This window comes from Rhipicephalus sanguineus, chromosome 4 (genome assembly GCF_013339695.2).
Source record: "Rhipicephalus sanguineus isolate Rsan-2018 chromosome 4, BIME_Rsan_1.4, whole genome shotgun sequence".
NCBI classification, from domain to species: Eukaryota; Metazoa; Arthropoda; class Arachnida; order Ixodida; family Ixodidae; genus Rhipicephalus; species Rhipicephalus sanguineus.
Genome location: NC_051179.1, coordinates 70,150,439 through 70,172,550, shown reverse-complemented (window position 1 = coordinate 70,172,550; position 22,112 = coordinate 70,150,439). Strand labels below are relative to the sequence as shown.

At 45.1% G+C, this 22,112-nt stretch overlaps 1 protein-coding gene across 1 annotated transcript; it reads right to left on the bottom strand.

The window, feature by feature from the left end:
* Positions 1-4,964: 4,964 nt before the first annotated feature.
* Positions 4,965-21,802, bottom strand: LOC119390205 (triosephosphate isomerase). Its single transcript, XM_037657770.2, has 7 exons — positions 21,494-21,802; positions 21,192-21,315; positions 20,956-21,040; positions 19,349-19,481; positions 14,802-14,887; positions 10,759-10,846; positions 4,965-5,724 (listed from the first exon to the last, which is right to left on the bottom strand). Exons 1-7 carry the CDS (start codon positions 21,603-21,605, stop codon positions 5,603-5,605), a joined length of 750 nt encoding a protein of 249 aa, XP_037513698.1. The 5' UTR covers positions 21,606-21,802; the 3' UTR covers positions 4,965-5,602.
* Between the last annotated feature and the right edge of the window lie 310 nt (positions 21,803-22,112).

The window sequence follows — 22,112 nt, the reverse complement described above, 5'->3', positions numbered from 1 at the left end:
CTTGAGTCTCCGTCTTTCTGACTCCTTACGTGAACACGCATAGCACAAAGCAGTTCTACAGAAGCGGATTTCAAGAAAATCGCAGGAAGAAGATGCGACATGGACATAAAGGTTTGAATTTTATCGCGCTTATTCAACTGTAAAGCAAAAAAAAAAAAGAAATTCCGAGCCAGTTCTACGCCGTGACAGCTATAGTCTACTGGAATTGCTAGTACACTATAGTGACAGCCGTCGGACAGTGAAGGTGCCACCCCTTTCGTCAGGCATTACATTGTGCTTCTAAGTTTCAGCAAATTGGTCACTAAGAATTTCCTTGCTTTTTTTCCTTTTGTTCTTCAGGATTAAGCCATGTGGGTCCCGCGCGACAATATGCGCATGCACGGCCGCGCTGGAACGCTACGGCAGCGTTCCAGTGCGGCCGTGGCCGAATCCACCCGCCCTCTCCCCCAGAACGCTATTACTATCACGGCTACGCTGGAACGCAAGCAGCGTTGTGAGCGCTGCTGCTGCGCATGACGTCCACCGTGGCCGCAGCTCTGGTACCCCCTTCAGTCACACCTCCTCTCCGCGGTCGATCACCTGATCTCCTTTCCCTTATCCTTCTCACGAGGCTCCTTTCCTCTGGTCACGTGATCTTCGTACAACACATTCAATATGCACGCTTCCCATAAATTTATGTTGAGCAAGCGTGGGTGCAAAGCTCAATGGTTATGATACTTGTCTTCGGACCGTGAGGGCCCCGGTTCAAACCCCGCCTCGCCAAAGGAAGTTTATTTTGTTTTATTTCTTATTCACTTCCTCTTCAGTTACACCTCCTCTCCGTGGTAGATCACGTGACCTCCTTCCCTTTTCTTTTTATCGCCGCTACAACGCGTTCGTACGGTGCAGATACATTCGCGCACTACAAGCGTTGTTGTTTAGCCCAGCGGGAAAGACACTCACCTTCGGTGCGTGTGGTCGTAGGTTCAAAACCCAACAGCGCATTTATTTTTATTTCTTTACAGCGATTTTTCCTAAGTGACAGAGAGACGGACGAACAGGCAGTTTTCGTGTTGAATCAACGTAGAAATGTTTAGGCATTTTAAAAATTTAACCCATAGTGCTCAATTCTATGTACAGCAAAACAGAAACTACGTCCAAGGTGTGCTGGTTTCTCATGATATAAACAGCGTAAATACGCAGTAAAACGATAGACCTTACCTGAATGTCCTCAGTGTAACGAATCCATGTGATAATGAGCACAGTTCCTTTAATCAAGCAAACCTATCCATACCTCCTTTCTTTGTGTTTCCGGTTTGGTGCGCCTGCTTGGTTAGTCCTCATGTATTTCAATGGGAGGCTTTCGAGCTAAGGATTCCCCTGATGCGTTTGCTTCACCGCAATAGTTCTCGAAAAGCAGTCGAAAAAGTTGAGGCCCTCATCACCTATGATAAGGCTTCAACTCTTGTCTGACGTCACACCAAACATTGTGTTCGGTATGAGCTGCTGCAACGCGCTATTCACAGCCCGAACGGCTGAGTGTCGCATTTCCTGCAACGGCGACACCCTCTCCACTAGTCGCGACAGGAAGTTGGCTTCCCATCAACGCTTACCGTGGGCCATTTCTGACAGCTGTGGAACGAAGAATACGCATAGTAGGTCCATCGCTGCAAGCTGCGACGTCAGACAAAAGTTGAGCCTTATCATGGGTGATAAGGGCCTCAACTTTTTCGACCGCTTTTCGACACCTATTGAGGTGAAGCAAACGCCTCAGGGGGACATTTAGCTAGGGGAGGTCGGTCTTACACTCACAGTAGGCTCATCGCTGCAAGCTGTGACGTCAGACAAAAGTTGAGCCTTATCATGGGTGATAAGGGCCTCAACTTTTTCGACCGCTTTGCGACATCCATTGCGGTGAAGCAAACGCCTCAGGGGGACCTTTAGCTCGGGGAGGTCGGTCTTACATTAACAGTAGGCTCATCGCTGCAAGCTGTGACGTCAGACAAAAGTTGAGCCTTATCATGGGTGATAAGGGCCTCAACTTTTTCGACCGCTTTGCGACATCCATTGCGGTGAAGCAAACGCCTCAGGGGGACCTTTAGCTCGGGGAGGTCGGTCTTACATTAACAGTAGGCTCATCGCTGCAAGCTGTGACGTCAGACAAAAGTTGAGCCTTATCATGGGTGATAAGGGCCTCAACTTTTTCGACCGCTTTTCGACATCCATTGCGGTGAAGCAAACGCCTCAGGGTGACCTTTAGCTCGGGAAGGTCGGTCTTACATTAACAGTAGGCTCATCGCTGCAAGCTGTGACGTCAGACAAAAGTTGAGCCTTATCATGGGTGATAAGGGCCTCAACTATTTCAACCGCTTTGCGACATTCATTGCGGTGAAGCAAACGCCTCAGGGGGACCTTTAGCCCGGGGAGGTCGGTCTTACATTAACAGTAGGCTCATCGCTGCAAACTGTGACGTCAGACAAAAGTTGAGCCTTATCATGGGTGATAAGGGCCTCAACTTTTTCGACCGCTTTTCGACATCCATTGCGGTGAAGCAAACGCCTCAGGGGGACCTTTAGCTCGGGGAGGTCGGTCTTACATTAACAGTAGGCTCATCGCTGCAAACTGTGACGTCAGACAAAAGTTGAGCCTTATCATGGGTGATAAGGGCCTCAACTTTTTCGACCGCTTTTCGACATCCATTGCGGTGAAGCAAACGCCTCAGGGGGACCTTTAGCTCGGGGAGGTCGGTCTTACACTCATAGAAGGTACATCGCTGCAAGCTGTGACGTCAGACAAAAGTTTAGCCTTATCATGGGTGATAAGGGCCTCAACTTTTTCGACCGCTTTTCGACATCCATTGCGGTGAAGCAAACGCCTCAGGGGGACCTTTAGCTCGGGAAGGTCGGTCTTACTCATAGAAGGTCCATCGCTGCAAGCTGTGACGTCAGACAAAAGTTCAGCCTTATCATGGGTGATAAGGGCCTCAACTTTTTCGACCGCTTTTCGACATCCATTGCGGTGAAGCAAACGCCCCAGGGGGACCTTTAGCTCGGGGAAGTCGGTCTTACACTCATAGTAGTTCAATCGCTGCAAGCTGTGACGTTAGACAAAATGTTGAGCCTTATTATCATGGGTGATAAGGGCCTCAACTTTTTCGACCGCTTTCCGACATCTATTGCGATGAAGCAAATGCCTCCGCGGGACCTTTAACTCGGGGAGGTCGGTATAGTAGGTCCTTCGCTGCGAGCTGTGACGTCAGACAAAAGAAATAATGTATAAATAAAAAGAATTTCTGCGCTGCGTCAGATTTCGAACCTACGACCCCACGCTCAGAAGCCGAGTGTCTTACCCACTGGGGTACACATCCGCGATTGCGTGGCTTGAATATAATTGAACCATGAGATTGTGTTGTACTGGCGATAGAAACAAATTATAAGAACACTTTAAATGCTAAGCATTTCTACGCCGTATAAACGAGAGAAATGACAGTCCGTCAGTCCCTCTGTCATGTAACATGGTCATCGCTATGAAGAAATAAAATAATTAATGTGTAAAACGAGTTTTCTTAGCCGTGCTGGGTTTCGAACCCATGGGCCCCCACGCTCTGAACACGTGTATTCCAACTTCTGAGCTACACATCTGTTAGTTACGCTTGTCGAATGTGAAATATCTGAGCCATATGAACGTGTTGAACACGCGGTGCAAAAAAAAAAAAAAAAATATATGTAAGAGGAGAACACTTTCTATGAAGAATTCGGTGAACTTCGTGGTAGTGGAATAACATCCTTATCTCGGACAAAAGTAAAGCCGACACAGAGCACTGTGCACATCAGGAAAACTCAGACTTCGTGAAAATTTAATGCCACAATAGCGTTTCGGTGGTCGCGGGATGCGACTTCAGTGGGGCCATACCGGGAGCTGGCGAACGCTACAGGAAAGATCAAGGACGACGTGCCGATGCAGCCCTTCGAGAAGGCATGCAGCAACCATAGAGCTTACAGCAATGAAGTTCTCCGCTTAATGCATAACTCGTACAATTCACAAAAAAAAGGGGGGGTTCTGCGAGAATTTTAAATACGTAATCATTTCTATTCATCCGTTCCCGCTGAACAGCTCCTCAGCTTTCCGGGGGAACGTTGCTGGGAGAGGTTCTCGCAGACCACTGCGCTTGCTGTTCGCGACAAGCAGCAACCCTCAAAAGGGTGCGTTTTTGTCACATCCCGGTAATTTCTCCACCAGATGTCCTACCCAAGCTTTTGTCTTCCGCATTCTCCCATCACTAATGCTTATACCTATTTTACCACCATGTGCCCATAAGCAGCTCCCGCCTGCCTCCTGCAGCAGTGGCGGATACATACATCACTTCACTCGCGCCTTTGCGCTGGGGCACGCACCGAGATTATGTTGCCTGGCAGGACCCCTTTTGAGAACCCCGTACAAGCCGTTCCGCTGGCACAAGAATTCGTTGAAATACCTCCCGCGTATACCTTCAAAGAAACTAGTGGGCAGTTTAATTTAGGGAAACTAGCTAAACTTGCTCATTATTAGCTGCCAACACCTGGGGTGCTTTCTGGACATTGCAATGTCCAGTCATGTTGCCAAATTCCGCCATTGATCAACTGTGATTGGCCCAGAGGGCTGCTACGGCCTCTCCGATTGGCTTAAAATGCCGCCATCATGAAATTTCACAATATGGCGGAATATGACAGTGTCCAGAACAGCACCCCATGTATATTCTGCTTACCTTTTTCCGATGAATATGAAGCACGTCAGCACTGTCTACCAGCTCTCCTGTCACCACGATGCATGTCCTAAACAAACTGTGCTGTACAAAGAGTAACGAGGAAAGGTGCTGGAGCCACCGTTCAGACAAGGGTACTGATAAACCAAAAGTTCCCCAAGGCCCCTGGTCAAAAAGTTGGCCCCACGTCGTCCCTTGTTCGGTGACCTCCCGTACACAAATAAATTTCACACAGCATACCAAATTCCAATTCACAAAAGAATTGGTGCATTGCACCAAATATTTATTCGTAATGGCAGTGTCATAAAAAGACATGACAACAACAGATTTTACACTAGTTGGATAACTCCTTCACATTGGCAGAGTCACATGACAAACTACAGTACAGCAAATGGTTCGCATGGAACACCGCTTTAAACATTCTCGCGCAGTAGCAGCAGGTTACGTGTATAGCCACTGTTAGGTAGCTCTGCACCACACAAGAAACCTTTCACTTGTTGTTCAGGACATGACACTGAGGTAAGCTGCTACTACAAACATGGGAGGCATTAGTGCCACTGACGGCCAATTCAAGGGTCATGCAAAACAACATTCCATGGTGACTAGTCACTAGTAGATGTAGATTTCAAAGATACAAACTTTTAGTTTCAATAAGAAAAACAGAAGCAGTTACGATTAACCAAAACTGTCATTCAAATGTGTTTTCATGAACTATTTAGAGAAGCATGCAAATTGAGAAAACTATTTGTTGTGTTTGAGAACAACAAGACCCTCAAGCAATCTCAAATGTATACTTTCCTTTAATCGACGAACAAGAAGCCTTAAAAAAAAAGAGACGCAAGGTCTTAATTTATGTGGGCTTGCTAGCTACGACATGTCGAGCTAACCCTGGCGGCAATTGATGATCTCGACAAACTCTGGCTTCAGGGAGGCACCACCCACGAGGAAGCCATCAATGTCGGGTTTCCGGCCCAGCTCCCTGCAGTTTCCGGCATTCACCGAGCCTGCATAGGAAAACAACAATGAAATGAGAAAAGTGCTCAATATTTATACCAACCAAGCCTGAGCAAACAGATTCGCAATATTACAAATAAAGTCATGGATCTCTAAACCCTAGAAAACATATTGGCAGACCTTAGAGCAATGAATAATTTAGAATAAGCCCTCTGTCGGGAGCGTGAGGAAGCATGCATATGCATTACACAACCTCCTCTATAGAATGGGTGACCTGCTCATACTGGTTCTCTCTACTTCAGCACGCGACCCCGCCTTCGAGGGCCACGTGTCCGGGTAGTTACCGAAAATGTCGCGAACTTTAAGTACAATTAACTGGATTAATCTTAATGGCAATACAGTTCACTACATATATTCCTGAGTGCAGATTTCGCAAAAGTGATATTAATGGCAAGGCAGCATTAACGCGAATTTTGTAGCATTCACAAACAAGATGCCTTCAGCTATAAAATTCTCATCAGTTCCCAGAACATAGCTTGGCTGCGTATTAATCAATATACACACTTACGAGCATTGCGAACATCAGAGCACAGTGAACAACGCATCTTCTTCAGCCATCAAGAACAATGTCTGACAATGTTTCTTTGACAATGCTACTATTGGTTGCTTTCTTTTAAGAAGACCCAGAGCTTATTTTAATACAAGCTACATTCGCCTCGGCAAGAGATCTTTAATAAGCTGGGCGCACATCAGTGACAGTAACTCGTGAAAAGAGATAATGGTTGAGTGGCGTCCATCCGCTCGATCTGCAGAATGGAACCAACAGTAAACCAATGCCAAATAGTTCACCATTGCCATCACAGATGCAGTGGTTATGCTATGTTAGCACACTATGAAGTGATGAAGAACAAAGAAGAGAATAAGATGACGGACACAACACATGAAAAGAGCAATACAGCTTCGATGGGATGGCGGCTCTCAATGGGGGTAAGCTGTGGCACCACGCTTCGCTGTGGCAGCTAACAGAACTAAAAGAAATAACTAATCTGGCACACAGGAGCACTGTGGTATGGACAAGTCGCCAATTTTTGAAGGATGGCTCCGTGTCCACTGCTTTTGGTAGGCCACGACAATAAGGTGCACCGTCCACAGCATGCGCGAGAGCGCGGTAAGGCGGATGGAATACATACTTTCGTTCTACCGAACAAGTTGACATCTTCCGCTAATGAACCATCTTTAAATGTGGTGAACTGATGTGATTTTAACATGCAACTTAATATAGAATGGCAACTTTTCATTTACTAAGTGAATGTGGTCCAAAATTTCACAACACACATGGCAATCACATGGGAGCAGAACATTGAAACGTTTTGGTACAAACTCACTTGTATGTTACGCTGCTGTTTTTATGCTACCTAGTGCGGCCGAAAGAATAGATGTTGAGCTATATGATGGTGCAGCCAATGACTGGGTTGGTCAGCGCTTTTGCCATGTGGCTCACTTCCTCCTTTCTTTAGTGCAGTTTTATACGGTTCAACTCAAGTCAACTAGCCCAGTTCAAACTATGTGCAAATATCCTATAGAAGCCTTTCAAAGGTATTGTCGGTATGTCAGAAGACCATAGGTCAGCAAACTCGCTCGCGAGTCAACTCACTCAGACTCGGATCGAGCCGTGATTCTGAGTCTCAGGTGAGTTTGGGTGAGTAATATTTTGGCAAGACTGAGTCCAAGTGAGACCGGTTGAGAACATTATAGTGAGTCAGAGTTCGAGTGAGTCTGGTCAGTCTATTTGAGGAAATTTTTGGCAAGTCTGAGTCCAAGTGAGCTCTAAGTGCAAGATAGATGTATTGAGTGAGTCTGAGTGAGCTCCACCTTTTTGCCGGCCTATGGCTCCCTTCTACTCATCTTCAGCTTTACTATTCAGCCTTATGTCGGCTCACGTCTCTACCCACATCTAGTCACAAATATTTCAACGCAATATCGTTCGCATGCCAGCTCAATATTTATTGATCAGAGGTGTGAGCTACAGAAAGGGGGAAGGTGCCATGACCCCCCCCCCCAACCTCTTTAACGGGAAATTCTTGATAAAGATATCTTGTGCGAGTCATGTCTTTCCATAAAAATGTCCTTACTGGATTGCAACCACTGATAACCTGTAGTTGAGGGTACGAGATCAAAAGGCATATCATAGAGCACATATGTGATCCAATTATGTGATCGAAAAAACTAATTATATACGCTAATGCACTCATGAGTCTGCTCACTCAGATTCACTCTGACTCGGATAAAGCCGTGAGTCTGAGCGAGTCCGGGTGTGTAATATTTTGGCAAGCTTCAATCCAAGTGAGTCTGGTTCAGAAAAATTTTACTGAGTGAGTCCAAGTGATTCCGGTCAAGGAAAATTTTGGTGAGTCTGAATACAAGTGAGCTCTAAGTGCAAAATATATGAGTGAGTCTCAGTGAGCTCCACGTTTTTTGCCAACTTATGCAGAAGACTGACTAACGTAAACGTCCACTATAGTCGGATACAACTTTAGAAGCCCATGGCATTTTCTCCTCATAGGCGGATGCACACAATGCCTGCACCAATGGGCGCACACTCCAGAGTGACGTCATGAGTCGGACAGCCGGTGATTCTGCCTTCAGAGGACATAGCTGAGTGCATGAGTGGTACTATTTCTTTAGTTGCGGAGGCAATCAGCTGCTGTGCTTTGGTCTGAACGGGCCCTCTCCGGACTTCTTAAATTGTGTCCTACTACTGTAGACCCCACTCAACTTGGTTGAAATGCAATACTGTTTCGAGATAATATGTAGAAATATGCAACAGTAAATAAGAAGGTGGACATAAAACTATTCTTTGATGCTTCCATTATAGAGCGATAGTGGTATGCACTAGAGCACACACTGAAGTATCATGGCTTCTTTACAGGCTATTGCATCACCAAATGAAGACCTGCATTGCTCTTCAACTGAAGTACAAAGCTCAGATCTGTTAACAGGAATACAAGAGCACGTGCCCAAAGCTTGAATGACTGTACAGTGCATACTCTTGACCAGTCAGGAACAAACGCACATGTCTGGTTGTCCCATAAGGCATGAAGGTGCTCACCCTACCTAAATAGCACTGCTTTGTTTTTCTTTGATGTGAAAGCAAGAAACCAAGCTATTAATGAAAGCAGAAGCCAAACTGATATAGCAAGATGACCATCTTTGTACCCTGTGGAAGAATCACATGTGCAAGCAACTCTCTAGTGACGACTGGCAGATAGTGTGCACTGTGCATTATTTATGCTTCGCGTGTGTGCTCAGGCATTCCTCCTACACAGGCCTCCTACCAGGCTGTATCGGAAATTTTGGTTATTCAGTCGAAGTTGTAAAGTACCAATTAAGAAGCACTCAACCGAAACAATCCCTAGATTAGCTTATTGCTGGAGGAACGTTGAAGTGCACTATTAGCAACCCTACCACGAGGGGAGAGCTGTTATCAGCAGAGATACTCAACCTCTTTACCTCGACAAGCATCTGTAAGCAGCGTACCTTCCCTTCATTCTCCCATGTGTCATGTTTTGTGATTCTATTTTTCTTCGTGGCATACCTCCAACATTGCAAACGCCACACACGACTATGGTCAGTGATGTTCAAAGCAGTGCTTGTGGTGTAGGGCACGTGTGTATGTGACGTTCACTCTGTCAAGACATGGCTCCTTCAAAAGAAAGGGCACCTTTTGCTCGAAAGTTTGTGTTCTTACCACACCAGTTTTGTATTTTACAGGCACTACCACCAATGAGTGATCTCTGCGTCATGCTCATTTGCCTACAATGCGCAAACCTAGCAAGACACTTTTTAACACATCAGAGTGCTGTACCCCACAAGAATTCAAAGCTGGGCTAGCTTATTCTCATTGAACATGGCCAATTACGAGTGCAAACAGGGCAAGGAGGAAGAGCTACAAGAAAAAATATTGGCGATACCCATTCTTATGTGGGACTAACTAAGCTCTTCGGATATTTACTCAAATGTTTGCATTTAACTTCTCTACCTTCACTTATATATAGCTCAACGCTCGGGGCTTAAAAGTCAACGAGACGCTCAGCCGGGTCTCGGCCCCTCCACCAAAATTTAAGGGGGAGACTGGCTCCCTTGCCTAGTGGTGAGCAACACAAGCACACATACCTAATCCACCCCACTTCTCACATACACAACACAGCCCATGCAGGCTGGAGGATCCCCTCCCTCAGGCAATGTTGGGACCCTCCTTGAGAAAAGCACTCTCAACTCTACTTGCTCAATGCATACATTAGTCCTTTGTGTTCATTCAACTCCTTTCTTCCCACTTGGCTGCTTTTGTTGTTGCCTTCCCGACTTCTGTGTAGCAAACTTCTTTCACTTCTTGCCTCTTGTCTGCCTTGTTGACTTGGGCACACAATGGCACCTACAACTTCCAAGGGATTGGCCAGGCATGTTCACATACCAAGTGTTACATATCTTTGCACATAACTAGCATAACGTAAGTGCTAATAACGCACTTACCATAAGTGCACATAACCAACCATTTGTTCAGGTCGTCAAATCATGCACCCGCCCAAACACCCACATATATTCTGGGAAATTGACTGAGGACGTTCACATACTCGCTGCCACATGCGCAGCTCTATGTATATCCAGGAGCCCAAGCTGTCTGTTGTGCCTGTCACGGGACTTTGTTGTCGCAGTAATTGTGGTGTACTGAATTGCACGGGACACTGACAAGGAAAGCAACTTTTGTGGCGGAAACTTCTTTGTACCAGAATTCATTATGCAGGTTCTTCGAATGTACATAGGCCAATCAAGAAAAGACGGAACAAGAAACTATATGGCATCCGCAGTTACACATTGCTTGCATCAGGTAAGTTGTGGTGCTAAGAGAAACATTGAATAACTGAGTAGATGTGAAAAGCGAGGCTCTGGAAAAAAAATTGGTTGACAACTGTACACAAACACTTTGTTTAGAACTTGAATAATAACAATAAGTCCACCACGCAAGTGACCTTGTTTGCAAGTGTTTTTTTTTTTCCACAGTGAGAGAAGAAAACTCTAATCCTCACCTCCATACTGTATCCTGACCTTTGCTGCCACATCAGGGGAAACGTTGGAAGACAGCCAATTACGCACCTTTGAGTGGACTTCTTCAGCCTGCACAGATAAAGTTGGGAACAGTGAACACCAAACTCCCTCACACCTAGATCTTGATAGGTGCCTGGCTGCATTTGCAGTTAAACAGGGCCAACTGTAAGAAACTTAAAGTTCTCGATCGAATTTGATTAAGCTTGCCGAGTTAATGCGTGTTTGCGTGCTGCTTGTAAATGTGAATTATTTCTCTAGTACAATATGTAGCTTTTAGGATATCAAACATTTCGTGCATGGGTATCGGAAGGACTTCGTATAGGGCAAACCTGTGTTGCATCGCGGTGGTGGGAGGGGGTGGCACAGTACCCCCTTTCGTACCCCCCTGCCAATGCCCACAACATCGTGAGATAGTCGGGAGCAAGAACTTTTTGTTTTCTAAACTGAGAGAGTTAGAAAGTAACTCAGCCCACCACAATAATTTGGATTGAGAACTATACGCAACAAAACAAGAATGGATGTTCTATACCCATTTGCACAAAAGTTACCGTATATTGAACATTTGCGAGTGAGTCAATGTAAAGCTAGGATTTCACAATGTGTTCTGTGTTCAGCTTTGCCTTGAGGAACAAAGACTTACACAACCATGATATCATTGCCATAGCTCTCGAAAAATGAAACGCAAGCGTTGTGAATGCGATCAATGTGCAAGAAAACATAGTATGCCTCTGGTTCCAACAATGTTTACCCCTCAGAGAAAAGAAATTTATGTTCCACTTAAGAGTTTCTTGCCGAAACACACAACACAGCTACCTATAAACCAAACGTTGCCCTCCACAAGATTCACTGCACATTTGTGGTTCAGTATTTGTCAAAAGACTCTGCAACAATTCCAATGAGATTGCGACCCACACCTAGACTGACATCTAGGAAATTTAATTCTGCAAAGTAGGAAACTCTAACACAAAGAACATATGGCGTGACTTTATGCCACTAGTTTAGCATGTTAGACACAATCAAATGAATCGAACAGACATTTCAGCCAGGGAAAGCATAGAGGATGTTAATTGTTGACTTTTTTAACTGTAGTGTAGTAATTGTCTCGTAAATTGAAGTGGAAGAAAAATCGCTCTTTCTGTAAGTGGGATCTCATTGACGGAAAGGCTAATTTTTCGTCCACTTCAATTCACAACACAATTATACACTACACTTAAAAATGACAACAAACAATTAACATCGTCTATGCTTTCCCTGGCCTAATAATTGTCTGTTCGATTAATTTGATTGTGTCTAACATATAAATGAACCCTCAGAAAAAGATTCCCCTTCTTTCATTCATAGTTTATCATGTAAAATAACAATTTTTACTCAGCTTGTTAACTGGTGACCAAAAGTGATGTGTCATTGGCATTCTGCATAACAGCTTGTTCTATTGCATTTCAGTAATGGCAATGGCTATCACGATGGCTATGCTAACATGGCTGTTAACTGCTGCAAATGTCGTTTCTACTAATCGCAATGTGCAGGCAATTATTATCGGACCAATATCAAACAAGCACAGAAAACCTCACGTTAGCTACAGTTGTCCCTTGAAAATCTTCCTACTGCTGACCAAAGAACTAAACCTTCAGAAGGAGATGACATGTTTTCAATGCACTCGCTATCTTGTAGCAAGCACCGACAGCGCAGCCACAGAGATCGTGATCGTGATCGCAGTTACCATTAGGGACAGGCAATTTTCGTGCAATGAGATGACTTTGAATTATAGGATGAGGGTCAATGTCAAGAATAAAATAAATGATTGTCTTGCAAAATGTATGGACATTGTCAGGGACCTTTGAAAAGGTGACATTACCCCTTTCAGGCGCGAATTATGATCCACTGTCTGCAAATGTCTCAAATTTGCACAACGTAATTCTAAGGCACTCAATATTACATTGCAAGAAAGAAAATAAAGTAATATGATGTTTTGTGCGAGTTTCGCTAATTAATCTTAATTAGATGATAACTGAATATTTAATTACTCTGCAGTCAGTCATGTTCCATTTTTATGAAAGAATATGGAAATTGTTGGCTTAAAATGCATGCGCAATTTGTTTTTGCTTGTGTTCATTTCATGCGGAGAAAAATAATACTTATGACGTTGGTCCTGGAATGCGGCACGTCGAACAACCTGTCAAACATCGTAGTGCCTTCACCAAAGTGAATCAGTTATGCTCATACATAGCACATTGAGCTTAAGTCAAGACACGATGACTATGCACAAGGATCAATTGATGCTATGCGCAATGTATCTTGCCCTTTCTTTCCGACTGGTCCAAAAAACTGGCAAAAACAAGCTGCGTCCACATATGTGGATGTTGCGCCTGAAGGGGTTACTGAAAAAAAAAAAATTGGGGCAGTTATGCACTCGTGGTGCGAAGGCCGAGGAAAGTGCAGCACCAGATTCCCCTCTTGCTCTTTCTCCTCCTAACCCCCACTTCCCTTTCCCACCCCTTGATACACTACACGAAGCTATGCTATGCTTTACTCTCTCCCGTACTCCCCTCTCTCCTCCTAAACCTCACATTACCCCTCACCTTCACTTCCCTTACCTTACTATACATGGCAGTGCCATGCTAGGAGCTGCTTGGCACATCTCTTTCCCACCCTTGCTTGGCTATAATGTACAGACTGGGTCCACTGTTAAAGGGAACACTTGAGTGCAGGGCATGTTCGGATTTCTCTCTCTTGCAAAAGCATAGTGCCTTAGATTTGCATTAAGACTACTGGTGGTTGACAGCTGCAACTCCTTTTGACAGCACAGTGCCATGCACGAACGAAAGTTTCCCCATGCACTTGCCGTTAGGGGGCCAGCAATATGGAGGGCGCTCATTCGAGTGTTCCCTTTAACAGTGGGCCGTACTGTACATGGTTATGCTATGGTTTACCCCCTCACCTCCACCTTTCCCTCCTCCACACCCGATCATCAGACCTCCTTACCCTCACTTCCCTTTCCCATCCCCTTGTGTTCAACTATACTTTACAAGGCTATGCAATGCTTTACCCTCTGCCCTCCTCCTTTCCTTTCTCCTCACCCTCAATTCACTTTCCCACCCATTTGCTATATTATACTATGCATGATTATGCTAGGAGCTGCTTGGCACTATAGTGTACTAGAATAATTTCCTAGTGACGCGTCTGAGAAGGAGCGCGCGTGCCCGTTTGTGTAGACGCCACCAGGCGCCGCCACTGCGCCTTTTTCTAGTCGTCTGCTAGCGTAAATGCCGCAGACCGGCGGATTCATTGCAGTTCGGGACATCGCCTGCAGCAGTATCTATTCGCATTTTTTATCATCCATTTGCACAAACCCATCATATGAGTAACTCTGCATGTTTTGCTTCTATTGCGCAATATCTAGCACAACATGTAAATCGCATGCTCATCGCAAACTACACAAAAGTGCTCAGCAACGTCTACGCTGCGTTGCTATGCCAGAAGGCGTACGACGAAATAACGGCCTCAACGGACGCATATTGATGGTGGCAAACTTCGTGATTTATTCTCGGTTACAGAAACGCAGCTAAACAAGATTATTCCGGCGTTTCCTTACCTCATTTTACGGCGTGCAATGAGACGTACTACATGGAAGCATCCCACATGTAAACGTTCGGAGAAAAAAAGTCATCCACCATTTTTTTTTTTCACAAGAACTACGACGTTGAACGTAGCGTCGCAGGGGACGCGCACGAGGCAAGCAGCTGCAAAGTGCGTCTGAACCGGCCCAAACCGGCGCGAACTGGCTCCGCGACTAGAAAAAAGCGCAGCAACGCCACCAGTGGCGTCTACTGGCGTTTGCTTCAACCGGCCTATTGTCCCTGCCTCCTGGACGCGTCACTAGGAGATTATTCTAGTACACTATACTTGGCACATACCCGCTCTCTGTGGCACATACAGGTCCAGCAATGTGCGGACAATCATGGAGTTTTGCCAAGCTTAAAGAGCTCCTGTTACTGAATCAATGAAATGACTATCAAATGCTCACCTGATCGGGGGTAGCAGTCTTGCCAGTACCGATTGCCCACACCGGTTCATAGGCGATGATAACCTTGGTCCAGTCCTTGACATTAGCTGGAAAACAAGTAACTATTTTTGTACATTTTATGGTGGTCCTCTTTGGCAGGACGAAACAAATGCTGGTATTTTATAGCGTCCCACTTATTCAAAAGCAAAACAAAAAAGCTGTGCAATACGTTTTACATACACAAGCCACTGGAGGAAATAAACACTGTAGCGAAGCCTTGGAACTGCGCAGTGGGTCGTCCTCTCCAACCCCTTCTAGTGGGTTGCATTTTTGGCTCCTTTCGGACAGAATGCAGCTCGTGCTGAGAGTCTGTGCTGCCTTGACTGTCGCTTTCATATATCGTCACCGAGTGCCCGCTAATAAATGTCTTTACAACACAAACAACAATTTGAGCAGGGATACTAACACACCCACCACACACAACATATGCTTATCAAGTGCCCTACATTGCTTGCCCATGCAGTGCTCATTCAAGACAAGCTAATTAAAAAAAGGAACAGAAAGATGTGACAATGACACCAATGGTTTTCTTTTGCTAGCAGCTGCTTTGCACAAAACTGGCTAGCATTTCTGTTAGCTTCGTTAATAAACAAAAATAATTTACCTGTATTACTGATTTAGTTGTGTAATAGCCTCAGATCACATGACCAATTGTGCCTAACGTCTGAAAGCACCCACCACGTCCAATAGTTTCTGGCTTGCGATGTCTTCCCTAATAACCTTCTCCTTATTTCAAAGCTGCAAACCAGAATGTGAAAATTGGCGCAAACTGAAAACGTGACAGCAGTGTTCTTGAAAGGGACCTTAACGGGGACCTGCAACACTTTTCCAAGTAACTGATGAACGACCTAAATCTCGGAGTTTATTTTCTCATGAATCAGTTACTACAAAATTTTTTAAATCTATCAAGTACGAACAGAGTTACAGGGATTCATCACATGCATTAAAGGGGCTCTGCAACACTTTTTCAGCATAGTCACAAAACGCTGCTGATCGGTAGTTGAGGCTCCTGAGAACACGCGAGCTAAACATTATAGCGCAGCACGCGTACTAGAACTAACAATTAATTCTCAAAGTAAGCCAGAAACTGGTCCCTCTTCTTTTTACAAATGATGCCATATACCCAAATGACCGACCATTGGCTGATGTGAGCACCGTGAGCTGCATAGTTACAGCGGCTGCCGCAAGAGGCCACCACGTGCCCAGGTGCGAGCTCGTGATCACACTGAAAGTAAGCCGTGCGTTCTAAAGAAAAGAAGTGCTCAAGGTCATGACGTGAGCGTGACACAACTTCTTTCCCCCGTACCATCCTTCCCTGCTTAGCTTCCAGCACGCTTGTCGGGACGAGAGAAGAGAGAAAGCAATTACAGAGTGCAACAAATCTAACTCCGCTCGTACTTGACAGATTCTTAAAATCTTTGCGGTAGTCGATTCGCGAGGCAATAAACTTCTTTAATGAAGCCATTCTATTGGTTACTTGGAGAAGTGCTGCAGGGCCCCTTTTAAGCGCTTTCTCCTTTTGTACCAACACGTGAACTGAAAGCCAGGGGGATCACAAAGGGGAAAGAAGCTACATGAGCATGTGTCATGACCTGCTTTTTTTTTTTTTGGACATGTCAGCTCCGTTTCAGTGTGACCACGAGCGCACTAGCATAATTCAATAGCGTACAATTGTACCACTATAGAGCACGGCGTGGGCATGCAGCGGCGCCCAGTGGCGGCCAGCACACAAATGCTCAAACCAGCCAATAGCCTTGTCTCTCTGCCTACAACATAGTCGGGCCAGAGAATTTGCCTGAGAGAAGAGTGAGCTCTTTTTAGCTGTCTTTGAAACATAATTGTTACTTTCTTGCCACATGCACTGCTCTAATATTTGCTTCCCATCTTCAAAGGAACCTTGTCAATTGATCGGGAATGTTTTTCGACCATGTTTAAAAAGTGTTACAGGGCCCCATCATGGAATTAACTCTACACAGTGGCTTACTTGGCAACTGCCATAAGGCGACCACTTTGCCTTTGGTTCCCGCTATGAGCCAGCCTTTCCGTGATGCTCTACATCAGGCACATGCTCAAGTTAACTTTTTATTTACATTTAGTGTCACAACTTTGAACCGCAGGTAAAATTTTTAGCAAAGATGTAGCAAGCTAGAAACGATCGAATGTGCTGGTTTTCAAATGCGATGCACTATTTGACGAACAAGCTTAGGCAATTAAGTAATCATTTTGCTACTTTTTCAGTAAGATAGTTAATTGGTTAACCAATGCTAACAGAAAGCTTCTCCAGTTTGCGTAAGGCAGTGGATAACGAAACACTGTAGGCCTACATCGTCGGGTCTCATTGCCTCATTTCTTACAGCTTAGCACGAGTTGACTAGGACACACTGGGTGCTTGCACCATTCATCATGAAAGAATTATGCTGGACTTCAGGGCTGATTATGGCCCAAAATACTTCTTGCTGGGCAGGAATTCTTTCACTGCTTAATGACACATGAAATATTACGAGAAAAACTTCATTGCACAAGTGCCTTAAAGGGACCGACAACCAACGTTTATGGCACCTGTATTTTTAAGCGAGATGGAAAGTTGATCTGTCAGGGTGTCTAATCACGGAATGGTAATGCAGAAAACACCGTGAAACATTTATAATAAAATTTTTTTGATCTGCGCTGAATATGAAGTGCACACACAAGACAGGCTTCAAACAGTGGGAGGTGAGTGCAAGAGCAGTTCATGTTAGTGCACGGCTGTTTGCTGCACATGCTTTTACGCCTGCGCGCATGCACCGCGGCTTGACCTATTCCACTAGATGCCGCAAAGGCAGTGCCGCTTCCCACAGTGCAAATCCTTTTACCTCTTAAGCACCACAGAATACAGCAGGGATAAATATCGTTCAGCAAAGCTTCAATTTGGGCTAGTTGGTACGGCATAGCAATGGAGATGCGCTGAATGCACAAACGAGAAACTTAAGTTGCGCACCACTAGTCTTGTCCCTTCTTACGTTTCTCGTTTGTGCTTCATTCAGCGCATCTACATTGCTAAGGGATAAATAATAATATACACAATTTTGAGCACTAATTACGGTGCGCATGAACACATCAGGCTATGTACAGCAAAGTGAACGACTCCATAACCAGCTTCAAGGCTCTTATGCTGGAATGCGTGACCTACCGTGTTTTTGTGTCTTTTAAATGCAATCTAAAAATATAAGTCCCACTCAGATCGCGAAAAGCATGCTTGAATCTGTCACTATAATTCACAGTCTATTCATTCCCACCAGGATATAATCACACCTACCAGCCAGTTGTCAGTCCCTTTTAGTCACACGGCCATACGCAAGTTGATCATCGAAACTCCTCAGGCTGGCTCCGATGCTTTGCCCACACAGATACAGGAATCCTCATTACAGCTAGCAATTAATCAGAAGAGAAAGCTGGCTTATTTATAAGGTATTTAGTTAAAACCAGTTAGGCAAGAGCTGAAGTAACACAGAACATAGGAAGCAAACTCCAGCAATGTGGGAGCTTTTAATAAGTACAGGAGAATCTTGTTAAATAAAAATCACTTGAACAAAACAACTGCTGCTAGCTTCATTTGTTTTGTAACACCCACAAATCTTTGTCAATGAGACCCCTTGCAATAGAACACATTTTCCACGTCCCTTCAGGTTCCGTGGAAATTCCATTGTACAGTACTCACGTACTGAAGGACAATTTAGGGCTAAGTAACACACATAATTTCGTTTTCACCGTCATCAGTTCGGGTCATATCGGCATAACTTCGACTCCAACGCGTAGATCAGAGCCAATATTATCTTTAGAGACCAGATTCGTCGTGACATGACGTGCTTATCTTGAGTAATTGCGCATTGCGCATACCAGTCATTATATTGAAAAAGTCGATGTCGCGTTTGAATCCGTGAGTACTGTACACTGAAACAACGTCACACCAAATGTTTGCAACAGAATGATAAGACTGCATCGCATTGGACGGTCTAGCACCTAGCACGTGATGCTAAGTAGAAGCATAGGCGTGTGCACAAAAGGACGGGGGGCTGCTCCCCCTAATCATCTAAAGGGCCTTTCACAGCAAGTCAGACTTTTCACAGCATTTTTGAATGCACAGGAGCTGGGTTATGGTTACGCATGTTTTTTCCTGATAATGGAGATCAAGGGCCCCTGACGTTGCATTCGAAGAACTGTTTACTTCCCACCTATGCATCGGAAAGGCGGGGACCAACCAATGCCGGGCCTTTGTGAGACATGCCATCGCTTGATTTTCATTTCTGCATCCATTGCGGAGCTCGTTTTCCTTTTGTACTCGACCAACAAGAAGGGGATGTGGGGCTGCGGCAAAACTTCGCTCCCCCCTAACGGAGAACTCTGCGCGCATCTGTGAGAAGAAAAACTGTAGCAGTACTTGACTGCAACAATAAAAATAAACGCTGCCGGCTCAGCTGCTCAAACTACTACTGTGAAACAGATCGGCTAAGTGGAAGTTGGAAACTTACATGCAACATACTTCATCTGCCGGAAGAGAACGTCTTCGGTCCTGTTGGCCTCTCGGTCTTCCAGCAGCTCACCGATGCAGGCAATGACCCCAAGGCCAGACTCCAAGGCGTGCTTTATCTTCTCTCCGATGAGCTGCGACAGATACGAGAAAGAACTGAATGATTAAATGGCCTTGCATCACAATCTGTGTCCTAAGCAAACGAGAAACAAAAAAACATGGGGCAGCTACGCACTGGTGCTGCAAAAACTGAGGAAACAGTGAAGCGTGTGGCCTTCCCTTCCTCCTCACCCTGGCTTTTCTATATTATGTATGGCTATGCTATGCTATGATTTACCCTCCCCTCCTTTCACTCCTCCTCACCCAGACTTCCTTTTCCCACTCCTTTGCTATACTTATTATACAAGGCTATGCTATACTTCCACTTCACTTTGCAATGCTGCGCAAAGTTTTAAAAGCTTCACTGTTGAATGAATCCTTCGGTAATCACCTTTTTTGGGTGGAAACTACACCAAGGAGATTATCAAGGTATGAAGATTAAGTTATAGGTTTTTGAATAAGTTTTATAAACTCCATACCAAGCCTCGAATTCTTTAGTAGAATTGCTGATGAACTTTGCTAGGCTGACATTTCTACAGAGATAAATATCCCCTTTGGAAGCGAATGACGAGGGAATGTTGACGAATGCGTCAAACTTCCAATAATTTTTTGCAGAACACTGGATACTTCATTGCAAAAATGTTAAAGCGGCATGATGTTGCTTTCTCTAAAATTTTAGAGCCACAATAATCATGGTGTAACTAAATATCTACTGAGTGGTCAATAATTGATGTTTGTGCATAGCAAGAATATAATCCTCAACTCAATGCACGCGCATAAAAAATAAATTATTGGCTGCAAGCATTATGAGAAACAAGAAGAATTACTGTCTCACTGTTATTACAGTCAGGTCAAACATTCTGTGATACATGGTATTGTCGCGACCACAACGATCACTTTAAGAATACACAACACACTGCCAGTTAAACAGAAAATTAAGTACATTATGTACGTAAACGTCAAAATTAAGTACATAAGCGGCTGAATTCACCCACAGTTCAATGTACGTTGCTTTTCTTCTTTGTCATTACTGGTCAAAAATGGGGCAAAAAAAAAACTGTGCAGAAAATGGACAACTTCCTGAAGGGGATCCTTACTGGAATAATTCCCAGATGACCGTGCCCTCTAAACTTCATCTAAATGCTTGAAAAATATGATAAAGTGATCCTTACTTGACACTAGTTCTATCCCGTAATGGAATGGCAGGGTCAGAGTAACTGATCTAGCCCAGTGAGCAACGTAAACATGAAACCGAAACCAAAGCCAATCTCGCGATAAAGCTTTACCACCTGAACGAAAACAACAGAATTAAACATCAGCTCCGAAAGAATGACAACGGTGTGAGCTCCCGGCGATCTGACGCTTGCTATATTTAGAAACGGGGTAGGCGCGGGCTTCAATCTGTCAACCCGCCTTGCATCAAGGTCAGGTGGAGGTCAAAGCGGCCGCCTGCTGTCAGGATTACACGCATCGGCTAACGGAACTGATCAACAGGCGAAAACCACTAACCACGTCATCTTCCTTGAAGATGTGTCGGCGCTCCGAATGACCCAGTATGACCCACTGGCCACCGCAGTCTTTTATCATGCCGGGGCTGCAAGAGAAAAATAAACGCATACATTACATCATGCAATTTCTACGAGCTTTCAGGCAAACGAAACGTCCTCGACGCACTGCTACGATCGTATACACAGTAAAACACGGACACCACAAAGAAAAAAACATGACAGCTAGTTAAAGCATACCTAATTTCGCCAGTGAAAGCGCCTTGCTCAACCTTGTAGCAATTTTCTGCAGCGAGGGCCACAGAAGGTGGAAGCAGGCTCCGGCAGTAGTCCAGATACGGGGCCGGGCAGGCGATGATCACCTCTGAAAAGAGAAGACGCTGTTATGAAAGCGTTTTGCGACGAAACATCACTTTCGCTTTCGCAAAGTTCCGCGAATGGGGGGAACTCGGTAGAACCACAAACAAGTAAAGGTTTACACACGAAGGCGCGCCTCAGTGTAGGCTTGATGTTACATCCACCGGGAGCTCATCTTCTCTCACCTGTGTTAGGGTCCAGGGAGGCTCCCTTCAGAGTGTTGCAGATATCGCGGATCATGTTCTTGCTGCCGTGCATCTTCCAGTTTCCCCCAACGCAAAACCTGCGGGCGGCCATTTTTGCGGCGGGTACGCTGTTCTTTGACGGAGAAGAATGGATCCGGCTGCCACTCAAGACGTGGATGTCAATGCGACCTCGGAGCCGCTTCCACCGCCAAGCCTCACGCCTTCGAAACGACGCCGAATCAACGCCGAGTAACCGACGTGATGCGCGAGGCGTTCCGTTCGGCACGTTCGGGCGTTCGGCGCGTTTCGCTCAAGCCTGGCCTTGATTGTTAACAATTGGTGTTCGCCGCCGTGCCAGCGTGGCGCTAGTAGTGTACTGGTTTCTTTTTTGCCCCTCTGGCGCAGGGAACGTGAAGTTGCGTGCAGTCAAGAATAGAAGCGGAGATCATTCATAGGTTGGGTGATCAGTGTCTTAGCACTGCGTTGGTATTGTTATCCAGTAAAGAACTTCAATTTGGGCAATTATGGTTTAGAAGATGTTGGAAGAGCGTCAATCTTGTGACATGCGCAATATTACGTGGTTGATTGGCTAAATATGAAAGAAATATGTGTTTCTTAT